Raw genomic sequence first — 22,267 nt, forward strand, 5'->3', positions numbered from 1 at the left:
TGATTCACATTGAGCTCAATGGCCATGAAACCAGCTAATATTCTGAATAATATAAGTTAATGCTGAGGAGATTCTGTGTATTCTGGACATTAATTAGTTTGGCCTTCAACACAGGAGCCTCCTTACCAAAACATCAGATTATTTTGGTGTAGCAATTAGCAAACAAACACAGCCCATCACGCACACTTGGGGCGACTTCTCCCTGTACTCAGAAACTGAATTGCAGTGATACTGTACTAACAAGGGTGTAGGTGTGGTCTCAGCATTGGTGGGGACACATCCACATGTGATGATGTGGGGTTATTTTAAATCCAAAGGCCAAGGGAACTATATGAGGATGCATAGTATCCTGGATCCATAAAATAAGCGGCCTTTAAATAAAAATCTGCCTGCCTCTATGGCAGTGGTTCTCAAACTTTTTCTTTCATTCCCCACTTTGATCAAGGGGGCTTTCTCGAGCCCCACCTGTCCATCATCGCTCGATAGAAAGTATAGGTCAAGCTCAAAATTGTCATATTTATAACGTCACTTGCTAAATATACGTCAGTAGGCCTAACAAATAACAGTTAGGCTACTAAAGATAAATATCAGTTCAAAAATAGAGAAAATAAAAATCTAAATCAATGACCAATAACGTCAGTTTTTTATCATTGACAAGGTGTCAATCCTTGCTTAAAAAAAAAACTGATTTCCAATAATACAGCAAAAGGGCAACTATATGCTACCATTGTGTTATAAATGAAGTTCAACACTCTCACAACCTCGTTCAAAATCTTATTCAGGTCAAGCCTTGACGTGAACGCTTCCCTGAATGAAACAGTCCGTCTGTTGCGCATCGGGCACTACCCTCTTTATCACGACGATAGCATTTCTTTTACCTGCTATCGTCTGTGCGCCAACCGAGCAAAGTCCCTCACAGTTTTCCCATTTGATGTCATGTTCTGCCAGGTAGACTAATTGTTGAGATCAATGTTGAATAGTTAATCTGCAGTGGGCCTACTTTTGGCATACTCGCAGAATAGAATATCTTCGCCCGCTGTCAAGTTAACAAAGCGGACATAAGCAATAACTAAACCACCTTTGTAACTGGGTGGCCTTGTCCACTTGCAAGGCAAAACATGGGTGTTTGCGTTTGTCAAGCAGTTGTTCTTCGAGATAGCAGAACAGCAATTGTGTCGTCGGACAGATAGCCAAGATATCCTTCAATTTTACTGCGCTCGTCTCGAACATAGACAGGTTTTTTTTGTTTCCGCGGCAATTAAAATTCCGACATCAATCATTTTTTCGGACTATGATTCCAGGACAGACTAACATTTTCATCTGGTCAATGATAGGCCTACAAGAGTCTAGATTACCTTGTTTGTGTTTGTTTTGTGAGATGGAGGTGCATTCTCGTAATTATCAATAAAGGAAGGCACAGGCTTTAAAAAGAAATCTCCGGTTTTTCACGTCAGCTCGCGCCCCACCTGGCATGTCTCTGCGCCCCACTAGTGGGGCGCGCCCCACAGTTTGAGAAACGCTGCTCTATGGGAATTTAACACATAGGGGTTCCAATAGTTATGGCCCCTTTATTTTAAGGAAATATTACATCATGATACATTATTCATTTACAAATAAAATTGATGTCCTTAAAGGTTGGATATTTCCTCATTTTTTTGTTTAAGACATTCAGATCAATTTCCAAAAGATGATTTTATATTCCTCTTCATAGTAAACTTTAGCATGTGTTCAAATACTTATGGAGGTAAATGAGTATGCATGCGTGCGCTTGGTTTTGTGTATGTGTGTTTCTCTGTCTGTGAGTCTGTGAGTTTTTGCTTGTGAGTGTGTGTGTGTCTCTGTCTGCCAGCCTGCCTGCCTGCCTGCCAGCCTGCGTGTCTGCGTGTCTGCCAGCCTGCCTGCGGGTGTGTTTGAGCATGTGAGCGTGCGTATGCTTGCCTGTCTACTGTGCTTGTCTGTGTGTGTGTTTATGTGTGTGTGTGTGTGTGTGTGTGTGTGTGTGTGTGAACCTGTCAACCAAAGATACCTGTGATGCCTCATTTTTGCTTTTTCATTTTCAAGTCAATGGCCCCCCCATGAACGGAGTTCCATGAAACTTGGCATGCATTCAGAGGGTGTCATAATGGTCCTACATGACCAATTTCGTTCAGTTTTGACCATGTCAGACAGATATACCTGCGATTACAACACCTCATTTTGGCTTTTTCAACTAGGTGGCGCTGTACAGTACATGAAATGAGTGGTTATAGGATGCGATGACATGGCCCCTTAAGAGCAACATACGAAAAAAAGTCATCCGCCTAGGCCCTTCGGTTCTCGAGATATTCACCAAAAACTGTTTCCGCCTTACCCTCCTTTCGGGGGGTTCAGTCCGCAACAACGCATATCACTCACTAGAATGTTGTCCATCAGAGCTGATTCATGAAGAGCGTCAATATCCAATCTCATGGAGAGGAACAACCGTAAAGCCCATTAAATGAATGACTGCTATTTATAGCCCTTTTTTCCTTGTACAGTAGGTGTTGGATTCAATTGGCCATCTTCACGTGAGATCCTCACGAGACCTCACGTGTGAATCACGCTTATTTTATTGATTTTTCCCTAGTGAAGCTGCAATGACCCAAACAACCACCAGGTGACACTTGTGAGCAGGGTTAGGAATGTTACGGATCTCGATGGGATCATGTTAACTGAGGATAGATAGATAGATAGATAGCCTACTTTATTGAAAATTCAAGGATAAACCATAGATGAACAAATAGCACGTCATCACGAGCAGGCAGTTTTATCTAATTTACTGCAGATGTGACTCTGATTCGACAAATAGTCGGTCATAAAACCACAAGCCTACTTTTGCGCGATACAGAAGTCTGCGCGAACATAATGTTATATTGACGTGTCCATAATACAATTTACAAAAATGAACCTTATTTCTGCGATCAGTTGAAGACCAGTTATTGCTCCACAGCCCTAAGTTCGTGTTGATTTGGGAGAGTGCAGCCTGCAGCTCTTACTGATTTGGGGAAAGATAGCTCCCTTCGGTAGACCACGGAAACGAAAGCACAGTGGTTCAGCTGTTTCGCGTCAGTACAGTGCGTGCACGGCCAAGGTTCGCATCTCACCCTTCCATGTCACTTTTGAGTAAAAGGACGCATACCACACATAACAATGGATTAGACCTATATTTGATTACTTTACTTCGAGTGGCCAGGAACACGACATCAGTTTAAATAATAGCTCCACGGCATTACAAGGTTATTTCCACGTTTCACTGTAGTCAGAAACAAAATCATGTTGATTGCATACAGTATTAGAACACGCAATGATGCGATAACAAGGTACCTGCTTTAGCCACTGCACTAAGGACTGGTAGGCTATGCATGAAATGTGGGATTGTACATTCCATAATAGAAGCTCACCAAAACTCAAACCAACACACAAATTAACGTAAGGTAACACAAGTAGCAAGAATGAGCCCAACAGGGGAGTCGGTCTTCTTGTGATTTTTGGTTAGGCGCTCCTGACAGTGCCGACATCACCACCAACCGCAACTCCCAAGGTAGCCTACACCACAGGTGTGCCTGCCCAGTCCTTGTTTGCAATTGAGAGTTTGAGAGTTTGAACTTCTTTTTCTAGAAACAGCAAATCCAGGGAACTTTCAAGGTTGCGATGCAAGTTAGCATACGAGGCTTTCTAGAAACGCAGCCCAAGACAGTGAATTCTGAATGCTTAGACAGTGCTGTGCAGAGAATTAGACAAATAGGCTACATAAATTGGCTTTAGTATTCCTCATTGGCAATTTCTCTCCATGTTTGATGATGACAAATAACGTTACGTTTCTCTTACATTGCACTACACCGTGCAAGAGCGCTTCAAGTGAGACGCGAACCTCGAATCCTCATGTCAAAGAGTGCAACGCTACCCATTGAGCTACTCAATTGCAGACAAGAAAAGGTGCAGTTTCTTTGCCAGATGCTTTGAATGAATCATGCTTAATTGAATATGAAAACACGTAGCCTACATTCGCAAAGAGCAGAAACAATTTAATTTGGGCCTACAATGAGACGTTACATTTAGTTTACATGCAGTGGTGGTTTTGATTGTCGGTGGCGTTATTGTATCCCTTAGTTGCAATGCAATTATTCCCTCGCATGACAGCTGTAACCGTACGTAGGCCTACATTTCACTACATCGCGACGTGAAATGCCACTAAAAGCGGTTTGTAAATATGTCTTAGTGAGTTAGGAGTCTTCTCAAATTATTTTAAGCTGTCCTAGGCTATGCCTCATGAATTACTTCTAGTGATAAAAATGCTACCGCGGACTGTACTGCCACCTCGTGGCGGTAAATTGTAATACAGTTGTAATACATTTCACGCAGGGCATGGATCACGCAAAGCGTAAGGGAAATGGCTATCACATTTCAACACCTACTGTACATAACGGTCATGGTGACCCTATAGGTTTTTGTAGTGTGCTTTCATTCTCATTAGATCTTCTCAAATGAAATGGTAGAAAAAAGAATACGCTGATAAAAAAAACCTTTTTAAAAAAACCTTTTACATTGTTGTTTATTTGTATTTTCAAAATGTAAAAAGCAATAAGGTCTGCTGGGAGTTGGGAAGTGTACAGTAGCTTTTTTTCTTAGCCTATTTCCTGTTATTTGTGATTAGACAAGCGCTTGGGTTAATCTAATCGTTTGCTAGGAAGGTTGCCACCTTCAACACTGACAACCAATGGCAACGTTGACACAACGTGTGCATGCTAGCAGGGTAGTGCCCCATAACAGTAATTATTATATGCCCAAAGTGTGAATGTATGAATAAGGCCTCTATGAACTTTGCGTATTTCACAGTTTTACTAACCTCACTTTCTCCAGTTGGCAGTTTGGGTTTCTAAGACCAGAGAGCAGCTTCTCCTCTGATGTTTGCAGATCACAGCCACTCATGTCCAACTCACTCAGTTGAGAAATATATGACTGCAGAACTGAGACCACAACCTCAGAGGAGATGTGTTTGAGTCCACAGCTGATGAGTCTACGGTGAGAGAGGAAAGCATTATAAAGCAACATGTCCTGTATACTCCTTATATTCCAAAATATGAAATGGCACAAACATATGGACTGTTAATTAGATCAAAGAGAAAGCACATGATGTCTGTGTGCACTGTGCAAAATACAGACCTCACTTTACAGTCTTGATTCAGTGGTTGATTGAGCAGTTTTCCTCCACAGTCCTGAAGCTCACTGCCACTGATGTCTAGCTCTCTTAGGTGGGAGTTTGCCCATTGAAGAGTCACAGCCAGAAATCTTCCGCTCAGTTTACAGCCAACTAGTCTGTGAGAACACAAACCATGTAACAGAAAAGTGCAAACAGTGAAATCAGAAAGGATATAACAATCAAGAATAAAACACTGATGTTGCCCATGTCTGGTTAACACAGTCTACAACAGAGGTCAACTTTAAGTGAGTTTTTTATCAACTACAGTTTTTTATCTATCATTTTTACTTCCATGGAAATGGTATCTGGTCACCACTACCGCTACCACTGCTTATTAGTTGTGTGGTATTAAATTAACAAAAATGTCATGCTCAGTTCATTGAATTAGCAGAATTGTACATTGGGATTAACACATTGGATTGTGCTTTCGCGGTCACAGAAATCAGAGCACTGTCTTTCACAGTTTCACTGACCTCAGTTTCTCCAGGTGGCAGTTTGGGTTTCTAAGACCAGAGAGCAGCTTCTCTTCTGATGTTTGCAGATCACAGCCACTCATGTCCAACTCACTCAGTTGAGAAATATATGACTGCAGAACTGAGACCACAACCTCAGAGGAGTTGTACTTGAGTCTACACCTGGTGAGTCTACAGCAAAAGAGGTAAACTCAATGAGCAACATGTCCTCTATACTCCTTATAAAAATATGAGAATGTAAGTATAGAGGACATGTAAATTAGCTGTATAGCTAACTCTGGTACAGGAATTGTTCTGTACATGGCCCCTGTCAAATAAACTAATAAACTAAACTAAATATGAAATGGCAAATAAAGGTGTTAGCTGTTTATTAGATAAAAAAAACAGGAGGCTCTGAGCACTGTGTAAAGTACAGACCTGACTTTACAGTCTTGATTCAGTGGCTGATGGAGCAGTTCTCCTCCATGGTCCTCAAGCTCACTGTCACTCATGTCCAGCTCTCTTAAGTGGGGGTTTGCCCCCTGGTGGGCCGAGGCCAGAAATCGTCCCCTCAGTTTACAGCCAACAAGTCTGGAAAAACAAAAAAACATGTAACAGATAATCATCAATTCTGAAGTAATAAAGGGCATATCAACTGAAGTGTAAATCAGTAATGTTGTCATTGTTTGGCTAATAAAGTCTACTGTTAATCCATCTATCAATGTACATAACATCAGGGTAGAGTCCCTCCCTGTTGAATGACAGAAACGGGCCACATGTTGGGATTCATGCACATGGATTAGTAAACAATGGGAACAGGTTCATAAACTGTGTGTGTGGATTAATGATCTAAGGGGATGGTCTGTCACGACTCTGATGCACTGTGGTAGGAAAGGCTTTGGTATCTCTACGTATATGCCACTGGATTGCACTCTCCTATAGTGCCTATAAAAAGATAGATTGAATAGTGAATATATTGAATATATAAAATATTGAATATTTTCCCATTTTATTGATTTTATATGCAGAATCACAGTCAATATCATTTGGATTTGTTTACAATAATGTCAAAGACAGATGAAAACAGATTTCTACAAAGTAATGTAAATTCATTGAAATCCCACAATGGATAGACCCGGTCCTTGATTATGATGGCTAAAGTGTAGTGTTCACAACAAAAGGGGAAAATATCCAAGGGGGGTGAATACTTTTTTAGAAGCACTGTAGTTCACATCCATTAGACCCATTTGAAAAAGCAGCGTCTACTGGTAACCTCCTCTTTATGATTTTGAATATTAGTCCTCAATTGTAAATAGAACTGTAGAACAGAACATACTTTGAATAACCCCATGGGGAAATTTGTCTTCGTCTTAGCACAGCATAACCCAGTCATAGACACAGCGAGAGGATATTACACAGAGCACATAAAATAAGTCACATTTACAACACAACTAACACAAAGGAGTTAGGAGGGGGACAACTAGATCATCTTTTTATTTGCTAAGTTGAGAAGGCTAAATTGGTGCTAACTGACGTGAATGAATGCAAAAATACTTTCACAGCCGTGATTTCAGAGAAACAAGAGGGCCTTCGATTTAATTTCGGTCAGTTGATGTGCATTTCATAACTGGCTGCAGCCTAAAATTATAGGAGTGTTGATGCTGCAGTTTAACACGTGTGTGTTTTTGAGCCTTGGGCATACTAGCTGGACGTGACATTGGGGGTGTGGCTGCATCGCCGATTCTACTTTTGAGTTTGAAATCGTGACACCCTTAGTTCGTTGTTGCCTGCATGTATTTAGAACTAGGCCTACTGTCGACATCGAGCAATATGCTGTTTCGCCTTGTAGTGGCGCTCGACCTTACTACAGCCCTCCGGAGAGCATATCTGGAAAAGTGCCTAAGCTATGGCAGAATGCGCAAGAGTTAGAAACACCTAGATTTTGGGGTTACTCCACCCAGAATACGTAACTCCTTCTATCACGTGTAAATGACAGATTTAAGTGGAGGGCAGAATTCGCGTAGAGTGAAATGTGAATTTGAATTCCCCCTTGGGGATCAATAAAGTATCTATCTATCTATCTATCTATCATGTGCACAGTTACACATTTCTTTTGGACTTACGCACCCTTACGCGCATGGGAGAATTCCCCTCATTATGAATACAAAATGTCTTTTTCTTTTCTTCCACTTTCAGAGGACTGAGTTTGGCGCTTTTAAAATGACTATATGTGAAAACACTCTAAAATAATAATGCTGTTTTTCATTGTTTCACACAGTGTACTTTTAACAGTTTGTGTCTGTCAATTCAATCAACAATGTTACTGACCTCACAGTCTCCACTTTGCAGTTTGCACTCTGTAGAGCAGTGGCCAGTTTTTCTCCTGACTCCTGCAGGTCATTCTGACTCAGGTCCAGCTCTCTTAGGACGGAGTTTGGAGTCTGCAGAGCTGAGGCCACAATCTCCCAGGACACATCTGTTAGCTTACAGTCAGCAAGTCTGCAAGAGAGGCGAAAGAGTACAAAAAGGTAATGTGTCATGTTTAAATAGGAAGAGTGAGAGAGTAAAACACTGATGCTGTAATTGTTCACACAGTCTAATTGTAACATTGTGTGGCTGTCAATACAGTCAACAATGTTTGCAAAAGAGAATAATATGCAATATTGGCCCTGCGTAAACATCAACATTACACACTATGTGCACACATGTGCAGGCCAATACTTCAATTAAACAAAAAAGAAAAATGATGCGGTGATGACGATGACGAGCTCAGACCCACCGTAGGGGTCACGTGACTACGGTATTGCGGTAATGCGGTTACCGTCCCAGCCCAACTCCAACACAATTAACAAGTGCTACAGTGCTTTAGAACAACTAAACAAAAAAAAAAACAGTCCAAGGGATGTTAAAATCATGTTTTAACATATTTCATTATTTGGAACATCTATATTTTAAATTATTTGTAAAACTATCAAGATTTAATGTTATTTGCATTTTAAAGGCTACTTTAACCTCATTTAACACATTTAGTTACAAGATATTGCTTGTAATGCTATTGGTCAGCAAAGCCAAACTTCAACCTGGCTTTGCTCACTTAGAGGGGAATTCTCCTATTCGTGCATAGATAGTGTGTGAAAGTTTACTATCAATATTGTGATGCTGTGTCCTGTGCTCTGGCCCGGCACTGTTGAGGGCTGGCTACATTTACTCATAATTGCCTTTTCGTTATGCACTACACTTTGCTTTGCTATACACTTTGCTGACACGCATAACACTTTATTTGACATTTTCTTGCTTCCCATTCACTGACTTATGTAAATATATTTGTAAATAAATTCAGATTATTGCTTAAAACATTACCCGACGGTGTTTCATTGAGCTCAATGAGAATGAAACCAGCTAATAGGCTAACTGAAATAAAAACCATGCCAATCTCTTGGTATAGTGAAGGGTGTAGTGTTGATGTGGGTTACAGTATTTTAATTCCAAAGGCCAAAGTGTCCTGGATCCATGAAATAACTGGCCTTTAAAAATAAAAATAAAAATCCTCTATGGGAATTTAACATGGGCGTTCCAATACTTATGACCCCTGTATTTTAAGGAAAACATTTCTCCCGGGAATCCTTGACGGCAATTTGGCCCACACACAAAAAAAAAGCTCCTAAGTGCTCAGAACTTCTTGGGAGCGTTCTCAGAACGTTCTTAGAGCGCTCCTAAGAAGTTCTTAGCACTTAGGAGCTTCTTAACGAAGGAGCTTCTGAGTGGCGGTCAAAATTAACAGCTATTGGAAATATTGGAAGTTTTGGCGTAGGGGATGCATAAAGAAATTGTGAATAATCTTGATTTATAGTCATACTCACAGAGCCTTCCTGCAGTATCTCACGGCTGGTACCAGTCTGTTTTTTCCCTCCTGCGAGGTTCTATAATTGCTCAAGTCAAACTCATCCAGCACATTCTCAGATAACAGAAGCATGTGGGCAAGTGCTGAACAGTGGGCAGGTGACAATTCACCTGAGAGGCCATCTGGAGATATCAGATATTTTTGGACTTCTTTATGTATGGAATGATCATTTATTTCAAATAAGCAGTGGAGAAGATTCATGTATCTTTCAGGAGATATGTCCTTCCTGTTGAGCATTTTGATATATTGACATGTTTTCTTGATGTTCTCTGAGCTGCTGCGTTCTTTTGTCAGCAGGCCTTGTAAGAGGTCTTGATTGCTGTCCACTGAGATACCTACAAGGAAGCGGAGGAATAGGTCTAAGTGTCCATTTTTGCTGCTCAAAGCTTTATCCACAGCTCTCTTCAATAGCTCAAACAAGTCGAAAAAATAAATAACAGTGTTGTTCAGAAAAGTGACAAACACATGAAGTGCAGCAAGAAACTCCTGGATGCTCAGATGCACAAAGCAGTAGACCCTCTTCTGGTGAAACACACATTCCTCCCTGAAGATCTCAGTGCACATGCCAGAGTAGACTGAAGCTTCACTGATATCAATACCACACTCTCTCAGGTCTTCCTCATAGAACATGAGATTGCCATTCTCCAGATTTCTAAAAGCCAGCTCTGCCAGTTTCAATAGGATTCCCTTTTGTGATTCCAGGAGCCTCTGTCTATCTGTCTCACTTTCCTCTTGATATTTCTGGTTCTTCCTGGTGGTCTGGATGAGCAGGAAGTGTATGAACATCTCAGTCAGAGTTTTGGGGACTTCCTTCCCATCATCCTGTTCCAGTATCTGCTGAAGGACAGTGGCTGAGATCCAACAGAAGACTGGCATGTGGCACATGATGTGGAGACTCCTGGATGCCTTAATGTGTGAGATGATTCTGTTGGCTTGATTCTGGTCACTGATCCTCTTCCTGAAGTACTCTTCCTTCTGTGGATCATTGAACCCACGTACTTCTGTCACCAGACTGATGCACTGAGAAGGGATCTGACTGGCTGCTGCTGGCCGGGAGGTTATCCAAAGGAGAGCAGAAGGAAGCAGAGTTCCTAGAATGAGACTCGTCATCAGCACATCCACCGAGCATGTTTGTGTCACATCAGACAACTGTTGGTTCTCTTTGAAATTCAGAGGAAGTCGACTCTCATCTAGACCATCAAAGATGAACACAATGTGGCAGTCTTTGTATTGACCATCCTGTAGCTCCCTAAGCTCAGGGTGGAAGTCAAGCAGGAGTCTGTGAAGACTGTACTGATCATGCTGGACCAAATTCAGCTCACGGAATGGAAGCACAAACATGAAATCCACATCCAGGTTAGCTCTCTCCTCTGCCCAGTCAAGGATGAACTTCTGCACTGAGACTGTTTTTCCAATGCCAGCGATCCCCTTGGTCATGACTGTTCTGATGTGTCTCTTCTGTCCAGGGAAGGGTTTGAAAATGTCATTGCAGTTAATTGATGTGTCCTCTGTAGTTTGTGGTCTGGATGCTGACTCTACCTGCCAAACCTCATGTTCATTATTCACCCCTTCACTCTCTCCCTCTGTGATGTAGAGCTCTGTGTAGATCTTGTTCAGGAGTGTTTGAGTCCCTGACCTTATGACGCCTTCACTTATGCTCTCAAACCTCCTCTTCATACTGGCTTTATGGGTCATCAATACTCTCTTCAGGACATCGTCATCTGTATGGAATACAAAATATCAGTTTAATACAACGAAGTGCACTGAACTATGAACTATTAAAATGTAATACAGTTTTTCTCAAATGCTAAAACACATTTCACAAACGTTTCCTCCATGTTCCCCAATGTCTGAACATAATACCCTTTTCTAAAGCTACATAAGCACAACCACACCTTCTCACTTCAAAACTCAAACTTTCACACCAAAAGAGCAGCTCGAAGCTTTCAAAAATGTAAACAGTATACACATCATTACACACTACAGCAAAACAATTGAAAACATAATGCTCAATTTGTGAGAACTGAGAAGGTTCTTTGTTTCATAACTGCCCATGCATATTTTTAACTTTAGAGTAACGGATCTTCTTAGATCTCTGCAGAGGATTAGGCATTTGAAGAGTTCTTTTCCAAAACGCTATATCCACCATTTTACTAATGAATTTTCATAAATATATTTTTAAATTGTAAATTTAGTTTTTCAAGTAATCTCAGTGAAACTGTATTGGGTTATGTTTAGTTACAGTAATTTATCTTTACAAAACAACTGCATTTGTATTGATATTACCTGAAACACACGATTACTGTAAATACAGTAACATGATTTGTTACAGTACAGTAATGTTTTCAAAAATGGATTTATAGCGTTTTGGAAAAGAGCTCTTCATTTAGAGTTGTGAGTTTCATATGAAGAGTACAGAAAGTTCTGCAAGTACACTACTGTAACACAACTCAATGCAAAAAACAGAATCTATTGCACACAACAGTACTTTTGAAAACATGATCAGGGTGTAAAGTTCTTTTATTTTCTTCATTCACACCACACACACACACACACACACGCACACGCACACGCACACGCACACGCACACGCACACGCACACGCACACACACACACACACACACACACACACACACACACCACAGTCACTGTGCGCATTAGCAACAAGTGTCTTCAATTGTGAGTCGTTGTGTGTAATAAATGACGCCAGGTGTGTTCATTGTGTTCAGTTATTGCTGACTGTGGCAAGCATTTTGCATCACATGAGCTTTCATTTGAGAATATGTTTTGCAACATGTGTTTTAGCAAGGAAAAATGTGCTTAGATTTATGAGAACGGAGGATTGTGTTTTGTGAATTGTGTCTTCATGTGAAATCTGTTTATGGTATTGAAAAATTATGGCTAGATTTAGTAAATGTGTTTAGACAACTGGTCATTTGGTTTAGAGGATTGGCTTTTGTGTTTTAGCATTTGAGAAAAACTGTAATAATTCAGTCAGATAAATGTTTTCTATAATTGTGCCTGGGCCCAGCTCTTGGTAGCAGGTCTTTAGAAAAGGAATGCTCTGAATGGAACACTTTAAAGCCCTATTCATACAGGATTAGTTTTATGGGGTGACATGAGGTAAAGTAATAATTACCAGGGAATTTAGTCCCGTCCGGACGCGCCATGTCAGTAAACATAACGGAGTATGTCCGTGAAATGTACAGCCACTTTTACCTTCAGTAAAACAGTCTGGGGAAATTACCATAGGTAATATTAATCCCGTGCGAACGTGACCCTCAGTAAAGATGTCTGTAATATTTCGTCACATCCTGATGGAAAAACAATTCCACCTAATTCCCTATGTTGTACACCATAGTCTGAATGAAAACATTCTAATGAGACGTTCGCTAGTTTCCCTTATAGCTTGATGTTAGCAATTTCAAACTACTTATGGCATAACATAAAGCTAACGTTCGCTAGTTTAACCAACTTGTGTAGTCTTTGAAATCTGAAAATGATGCACGCAACTGACGTAACGTATCACGTGCATGGCGACGAAGATGTGACGGCAGAATGTAAAAGTAGTTACTCCTCCCATGTCAATCACAGAGATTTCTTGTCCCGTCCGAATTGGACATTTACATTACAGAGGTCATGTGATAAACCTGCATTACTCTACATCCCCCTGTAAAATAAGTCCCGTCCGAATAAGGCTTAAGACTCACCTTGTAGTTTGGGTTTGGCCCGTGTGATTCCACACATGGACTGATCCTGGGTCAGGAAGTTCCCCAAAACACTGAAGATACATCAATACACAAAATGAAAATTACTTAATCATAAGATCAAGAGGTGTGGAATGGCAAGTCCACATGCAATCATCTGAACTTCCATCACCCATGGAACAGAGTCTTGTTTTGGGGAGAGTGAAATTATTAATCTAGTGATTATTTTTTCAATGCAATGATTAATCTAACAATATTTTTTTTCAGTCCGATTATCGATTAACTCCCCATTAACTGACTAATAGCAATTAATATGTTGATCTAAACTAGAAAAGCACTCAGAAAGTGCAGACCTCCGCTAAACGAAAACACAATCTCCTCCTGGATCCAGATGGTGATACTAGTCTAGTCGTAATTTCTTGAACCCAGAAATGTTGAGTACCCTAAAGTTTTATTGCAGAAATGTCATCTATAGGCCTAACAGATGGAATTTAACTTGGTTGCCTAAAGTTGCACTTTGGGCAATTTGCATAATTAGCATAAATATATAGGCAATTAAGGAGAATAGGGTGCAGGTGAATAGGGTAAAAAATGTAAATAATAGATATCACTTTGAAACTTTCTTAGTTGGTTACTTGTGCTAAGATGAGAAAAAAATGCATTGCATGTTTTTTGTATTTTAATGTTTACATATGCAAATGAGGCCATGTCTCATTAAACATGCGCTCATTTGCATACTGACAAAATCAGATTGTTTAATAATAAAGTCATGCTCAAAATATTTTTTTCCAAGGGTAAACATGTGTACTTGGGGTCTGAGTTGGTGAAAACCTTTAAGGAACCTGGTCAGGAGGCAGTGTTGACCTATGGACGGACAGATTGAGAAATTAGGTGCTCCATGCAAAATAACTATATAACAGCATGCACACACAAGCAAACCTACAAGAACTATACATAATATTCAAAATAACTATATCCAGCATGCACACGTACACAAATACACATTAACTATATACAAGAACTATATACAACATATAAAATATGCCATTTTAAAGGCACAGGAGTAAGATGTTTTTGTACGGTCACAATTATGACCATTGGGATTAAATGGGTCAATGGGTTAACACTGCCTCCTTAACAGGTTCCTTTAAAGGTTTTCACCAACTCAGCCCTCCAAGTATACATGTTTACTTTGGAAAAAATAAACATTTTGAGCCTGGCTTTATCACACTATCTGATTTTGTGTGTATGCAAATTAGAGCCTTTTTTATGAAATAGGGCCTAATTTGCATATGTAAACATTAAAATATAAAAAACATACAATACATTTTTTTCTCATCTTAACACAAGTAACCAACTGAGAAAGTTTCATAGTGATATCTATTATTTAATTTTTTTACCCTATTCACCTGCACCCTATTCGCCTTAATTGGCTATATATTTATGCTAATTATGCAAATTGCCCAAAGTGCAACTTTAGGCAACCAAGTTGAATTTCATCCACTAGGCCTATAGATCACATTTATGCAATAAAACTTTAGGGTACTCAACATTTCTGGGTTTACTATTGGGCCTATGGGGATTACGACTAGACTATACGGATCACTCAAAAAATGGAATTGTTTCTTCCTTGAGTCATTTCAGACAAAATCCATCGAAATTCATCAAATAGTTGATAGTAGTTAATTGCTTTTACATGTTGCATGAGAAATACTTTTGAAAACAACAGCACATATATGGGTGCTATTGTTTTGGGATGTAAAATTGATATTCTTTTTAATGACATTTGTCTGTAAAAAGAAAAAAGAAAAAAAAAACCACCATGCCAGTCTCTAGGTATGGGAATGTGATGATGTGGGGCTATTTTAATTATGACATATATTCAGGAAACACAACACCAACTTTTGTCTATGGTGAACGGCAGAGCAGATAGGCGTAAATTACTGATCTAGAGATCTTTAAATGAAGGACTAATAAGGCTGCAATCTTTTGACCATATATTCAAATTTGACTAAATAATACTTAATGCTAAACAGTGTATTACACAGTCTATGCTCTGTTTCTGTGGACGCATGCATTCATTGAACACTCATACCACCACTTAATTGTATGGCTCTATGTTTAATCACATCGAATTGGCTACTCAACAACGAGAGATAATTAGTGTGCTTGCAAAAGCACACTATTGTTATCCGTGCGTTTCATATACTTATTTATCTCAAGTCCAACTTTTGTCTCCCTATCTTGTCCTAGGGATTTAGAGCTAGAGACGCCGTTCCACTTCTCACGCGTGGGTCCTGATGCGAGGATGGTGGCTTGTATACAGCTTTTTGATACGGCATGTCGTTCTCCCGTTATTCCAGTTTTTCCGGTCGATTTTTTCCCATAGGAATGAATGGAAAAGCGATTTTTGAGCGCTGATGCCCACACATTTTTCCACCTGTAGCCCAAACCGTAAGACATAAAATCATGAAATTTGGTATGCTGATAGAAGAGACTACCCTGATTGACACCACCAGGTTTCATGCTCGCCACTCTCACGCTCTAGCGCCACCAACTGGTCAAAGATTGAAAACACGTTCATGCCCGTAACTTTTGATCCGTATGGCCGATTTTTATAAAACTTATACCATTGGAATCCTCTGACTCAGCTGATTCCAACGCACTATGTGACGTCATTTTCCGCCATGATGGATTTTCCACCATTTTGAATTTTGTCCAAAGTCAAAGTAAAGCAACTCTGGCCGCATAGTTCCTCCGATCGTCATGAAACTTGGCACGCATGATCTACAGACCAAGGCGGATCAACCGCCTTGATTTCGCCTTCATACGTCCAAGCGTTCGCCTGTGACAACCAATTAAATTCAGCGAGCGAAGCCGCCAAACAGGAAGTGTGCCTATCTTGGAAATACTGTGACGTATGAAAGCCATATTTGGTGGGATGACTTGAGACCCCATCCAAAGCACCCTCAATAAATTTGGTGTTATTCGGTCTGTCGATGGCTCTATAATTAGCAAAAACGTGTGTGTTGGCGAATGTATACTATTAAGCAGAATAGCTCATCTTAAATTGCTTAGGTCATGCAGAAATGACATTTCAGAGTGATATAAGATACAATGTTGATATTTTAAAAAAAAAATCAAATCGAGGCCATTCTTGTAAAACATATTGGTGTAATTCTCACAGCACTACGGAGTCATTCCATGTATTTTCATACCTTCATTATGGAATGATAGTTGACCTCCACTGTTCAATTGGTCATTGGATGACATGGATTTTCCGCAACGGTACAATGTGGGTATGATTCTAGGAAGGTCCGCATCGGGGTGTCTCATCCCGAGACTGGTAGATCTAAGCAATGCCATGGCCTCGAGGGGCAAGTACGGACTTACACGCTGTTAAACATAACGTGTGTTCATTTGGTATATATACTCGACAATCACACGATGTTTCATACTGACGGTGTGTTTTGGATGATTTGTATTGACCTGAGCATTCTGGGTAAACTTCACTCCCAAATTCGGCGAAATACCGGAAGTAGAGCGGTCGCCCTGTCTGAGGATTTTAAGTTTCGTTTTCTGTTGTGATGATGAGCAGACGGCTGTGCACAAAAAACATAGATAATTAATTTACCCTTAGACAATTCCTGCAGTTATCCTGAGTAATCCAGCCCTTTACATTCAGAGATGCGATCATTGACAAAAAGTAAGTTTGATACATGCATCGTTAATTCACACTGGTATGCAAGAGGTTTGCTAATACACTTAAACTTGCTCTTGACATGATTTCCATGAAGTAATATACTGTAAGTGTTCTCTGAAATTATAATACTTCATGTGTTTAGCTTAAGAATCTACTGTTTAGCGTTTCTACTGTAAGGACGTAGACTAGTCTTGCATCTCTGTACTCTTCTTCTGTTGAGGTGTTGTTGCCTAGTGACGCCCTCTCGTGCAGCCTCATGCTAGTTCATTAGAGACGTTATCTAGTAGTACACCACAGTGTTGGTGAAGTTCATGACATTAGTTTTGAGTGAGTTTACTGCCAATTACCTTAAGTTGAAGTTGTGTGCGTGTATGACAACAAAAGTAAGTGACCGTAACCTTCGGTCATGTGTATTGGGAGTGGGATGTATCTTTCACGTTGATATGCAAGGACTTAGCATGCTAAACGGAGCATTAGCATTAAGGGTTTGAAATGAAGGAAGCCTGTGTTAGGCTACTTGTGTGAGAAGTTGAGCTTATAGAATGAGAGATAGCGATACAGTTTATTTAGTGACCATATTAATGACAGTTTATTTGGTTCTTTACAGACCACTATACATTATAAGTTTATTCATGCTGTTGTATGGTGGAAGAAAACTCAATAAAGAAACTAAGGAGAAACTACTGCTTCACAACCAGTATTCTAACCAAAGATTCTAGCGCTGTATGATCTTTGGTTCTAACTGACGCCACCCAAGCAACACAATCAATCAATCCATACAGTCCTTTAGCCCCATAGACAGTAAAAGATAGCCCTCATTAACAATCTCCGACTGGAGGAAGTTTGTACCTGTGCTGTGCGAGTTAACGCTATTACACAGTACCGTTTACGCCGCTAGATGGCGTTATTGACCACATAATAACTGTAGTCACGAACAAAAAGGTTTCTTTTCTTTCTTGAAGGGGTTAGCGTTGCCGTTGCTGTATGTGTGTCCTGGCTTACAATTCTGTTTAATGAGCTTAGTATTCAATGCATATCTGTATGCTGCAGATATATTATCTATATAAATAGCCATCTACCTATATTTCTCTGTATGTATGGAATCCTGAATGTCTCTGCTGGAACAATACAAAGTTAAACCCTATCTCTTCTCCGTCCTATATTCTAACCGATATACCATCCAGTATAGTGCCACTACCCTACCTGAATCAGTGCAAACCTATAACCTTCCCAATAATAATAGTAATAATAATTAGGTAAAAATAATAGTTTCTGCTTTAGGGAGAAATCTCAGAATTCCCCTCCAGCTAAGGAAAGTGGGAGCTATGTTTTTAGACTCAGTAGGCAAGCTTATGTGTGGAGACTTAAACTGTGAAGTTTGGCCCACTTATTGTATAGCAGTTAACAATTCTAGGTTCAATGAATTACATCCAACACAAAGTGTTATAGAAAGTATTACTGTGTGTTTCATTTAACTATTGTTCATAGTAAACATTTAATTAATTTAGGCTACGGGTGGTATAGGTGAATTATTACCACACAGTTACTATCTAAAACTACGTAATCCTTAATTGAGATTTCATTGAAAGTCAAGTCAAGTCAAGTCACATTTATTTATAAAGCGCATTTTTGTATACACAAAGTGCACACCCAAAGCGCTGGATAAAGTGATAGGTTGAACTTTTAAAAAGGGGTTTTAAAAACTGTTTTTGTACTTTCATTTTATTATCATAGCCTACTGAACTGAATTCTAAGAGTTAAAAACAAAGGATAAAATAAATGTTTTGTGATGCTTGCATTGCATAGTATTTCATTTAGGATAAGCTATATCAAAGCAGTTAGAAGTAACAGTAGTCACTTGACATTTCTGAGGATTTGCATATTTCCACCAGGGCAGTGGTAAAGACATTCTTCAGTGGAGGCACCACACAGTTAATCACGCTATCAACATCTTCTTACCTTTTCTTCTGTTATTACTATTCTTTAACTTTATGGTAGACAGTGAGTCCAGCAAATTGAGAACCTAGGATCCTGTTTATGTTTATGAATGTGACTATGTGTATAGTAGCCTATATGTTGAGACATAAGGGTGGAAAAATAGGTTACATTTATATAATGCAAATGATTAAGTTAACAATGTCATTGAATATGTTGTACAAACAAGAAGAGCGAAATGGTAAACTTTTAAGAAATCATCATCCACATCATAGTTTGACGCTGTGTGGGGTTATGGACTTGACAGTTTTGCATGGAATTGCTCATACAGTATATACATATATATATATGTATATATGTGTGTGTGTGTGTGTGTGTGTGTGTGTGTGTGTGTGTGTGTGTGTGTGTGTGTGTGTGTGTGTGCCTTGTTGCCGGTGTACAGTATTTCTGAATCTGAATATGGACAGGAAATGGCATAGCTTTTATCACATGCAACCAATCCAAAATCGATTTCATATTAGGGATGTTAACCGGTGACTGTTTGACCGATGGTTGACCGTATCCACGTTAACCGACCAAAGTTGTCGCTAGTCGGTTAACAAAAAAAAAAGAGAGGCATCTTTAAATTAGCCTAAAGACAGTGGACTAAACGTTACTACAGCTAGCCATCTCATTCCAAGAAGATCTTTTTTTCGTGAAGTTAACAAATTATCCCTCACACTCAATTTTTCATAACTCGCCTGCTTGTAGGCTAGGCTACGTAATAAACCAATAAAAACATTTGGCACGAGGTCACAGCGGTGGCCGGTGCGTCTTTTGCAATCTGGAAGTGCGCTGTTTTATCCATTGGTTTTATCGTGTTGCAGTCTAGGCAACTTTCCGCATAAGATGGGCTTAGATTTGGAAAGACATTACATCTACATTTCAGGAAGGGTCATCAATGGTAACAGATAAGGTAATGATCATCTTTCGTTATTATTGTTAGCACTTCCTCAAACTAAACTGGCGCTGTAGGGGATTTAAAAAAGTGACGTGAGTGTAGGGATGTTACGATTACCGGTGTGACGGTAAACCATGATAAAATTGTTGACGATAACAATTACCGTGTTCATTTCGAATATCATTATTATCACGGTTGATACTACGGTATGGTAACCGCGTGTTTAATTCCTCCCAGTTTCATCCTTGCCTGCTTTTGACACAAGCTGGAAGGCTACTATGAAACAAAACTTCACCTTACTAATTCTGTTGTCTAATTGATGGATTTAACCATGATTCGGATAAGGCTACACCTGCTTTTAAAGGGCGCAACATTTCCACCCCAAAACGTGCGCTGTATCATGTAGCCAGCGTCTTTTTATGTAGGCCTACACGTTCACATTAAATCTAGGCTATTCCACTAACGTTATCAGGAGAATGCCATGAAGTTTTATGTTGAGCGCTGGGTGTCACTCATTGGATATAACAGATATACCAAACTCCAAATCATAAGTTAAGCTATAAGCAGACAACATTTCCAACCAAGGAAAAAGTGAGCACAATACCACGGTAACCTACCTACAGTAAGCTATGGGATTTAGTTCGGCCTACTGTAGTGTTTAATTCAATTTCCGAAAAAAGCTACACAGCCTATTGGCAAACTTTTACATCTTGAGAGAGTTCCATCAAGGTAACTATCCCGTTAGCTCACGCGTCATGTCTATCATTAATGTACAGTAGCCTAGTGCTCACCAAAATAATAGAAGTTAACATTGCAAGACACTTATCTTTTATATTATCCCAGCAATCTTTTCTTTGACTTGTTAATTTTTTGAACATTCATTTTATTCAATGAAAACGGATATCCTTGAACTATGCGTGACTACTTTCCTAAAACCGAATGAAGGTTAATATAATTAGCCTACTTCACGTACCTCTTAAAGTGACAGGCACTCAATTAGACCTAGACAACACCCCTGTAATGTCATTAAAGACAAGTGTAATAGTTTAAAAATCAATATGAAGTATTCAAATTACTGAATATTTTTAGCTATAAGTAATTATGCAGATCCTAACATATTATAAACTATTAGCAAAATATATAAAGTCATGAATTCAAAATATGCAATAGAAACAAGACAAGCCATTTTCTGTGTGTGTGGAGGGTTGAGCAGGGACTAGGATTGCCAATGCTGTGAATGATCGGTATCCTGCTGGAGGCAATAAGGGTATGCCTATATTTTTAATGTAATAAACACTGTCACACTTTTTAAAACTAAAATATTTCAGCTTGTCTACACCCATCAGCGCTTTCTTAACATATTGTACACACAATTTTTAAAATACCGCGATAATACCGAAAACCGTGATAATTTTGGTCACTATAACCGTGGGGTTAAATTTTCATACCGTTACATCCCTACGTGAGTGAAAGGGCGGCGCCGGGGCTGTGTGTAGCCTATGAGCGGGGGACAGAGAGATGAGAGTTGGGAAATTGCGTGGCTGTTATTTCAAATAGCATAATTTATTTTAAACGAACCGGTTAACCGGTTTCAACCGGCTAATGAGCCTCGGTGGTCGGTCAAGAAAATTTGTAGTTTTCGCCATCCCTATTTCATATTCAGACACGTTAACCAGTAACAGCCTGGTTGCTTTGACACATCAACACCAAATTTGATCCTATTACACCATTTGAACAGGTGAGTCGTCCTATTTATTCTACCATCAATTTGAGGCTATAACACATTGCAACTTACTCAACAGTGAGTAAACAGCAGATGTTCCCGCAATACTCCTAACATTACTCGTATTTGTTCTAGAAACATGCCTAGTTCCTTAGGCTCCTTCCTTCTTTCACTGGTTACGTGTTTCATGCTGGCTACACGTGAACAACTCATACATAATTCAACACAAGGTCTACAGACCTTAGAGGTGTACATTTCATTTCCATACATCAAAGCATTCGCCCATGGCAGCCAATCAAATTCGATGGCGAAGCCTCCAAACAGGAAGTGAGGTCAAATCTCGGAAACGCTTTGAGGTGTCAAGACCATATTTGGTGGGACGATTTTGGACACAATCCAAAGTAGCCTTAGTAAATTTGGTGTAATTTGGCCACTAGGGGGCGTCGCAATTAGCAAAAATGCATTTTGTCTCATATCTCTTTACATCTTTGGGATGACATCCACATTTTTACATTGGAGGTGCTCTGGGACATACAGATGGTACGGGTTGAGAATGCTCCTTTCTTTCCCGCACATCGGGACTCCTGAAGCATCGGGACTTTGCAACCGCAAGGGGGCAACATAAGACCGCCCTAATAAAATGAAGGTTCGGCTCATACCGGAAAACACGGAAAAACCCGAAGACACC

General features: G+C 39.7%; 1 protein-coding gene across 1 annotated transcript in view; it reads right to left on the bottom strand.

Moving 5' to 3' along the window:
• Positions 1–22,267, bottom strand: part of LOC134086980 (NACHT, LRR and PYD domains-containing protein 12-like) — a 63,837-nt gene that overhangs the window by 15,417 nt on the left and 26,153 nt on the right. Inside the window, exons 6-12 of the mRNA XM_062540182.1 lie at positions 13,282–13,352; positions 9,531–11,292; positions 7,999–8,169; positions 6,109–6,261; positions 5,692–5,862; positions 5,182–5,334; positions 4,865–5,035 (exon numbers count right to left, since the gene is read on the bottom strand). Coding sequence (XP_062396166.1) covers positions 4,865–5,035; positions 5,182–5,334; positions 5,692–5,862; positions 6,109–6,261; positions 7,999–8,169; positions 9,531–11,292; positions 13,282–13,352 — 2,652 coding nt within the window. The remainder of the gene's footprint in view (positions 1–4,864; positions 5,036–5,181; positions 5,335–5,691; positions 5,863–6,108; positions 6,262–7,998; positions 8,170–9,530; positions 11,293–13,281; positions 13,353–22,267) is intronic.

This window comes from Sardina pilchardus, chromosome 1 (assembly GCF_963854185.1).
Source record: "Sardina pilchardus chromosome 1, fSarPil1.1, whole genome shotgun sequence".
Taxonomy (NCBI): Eukaryota; Metazoa; Chordata; class Actinopteri; order Clupeiformes; family Clupeidae; genus Sardina; species Sardina pilchardus.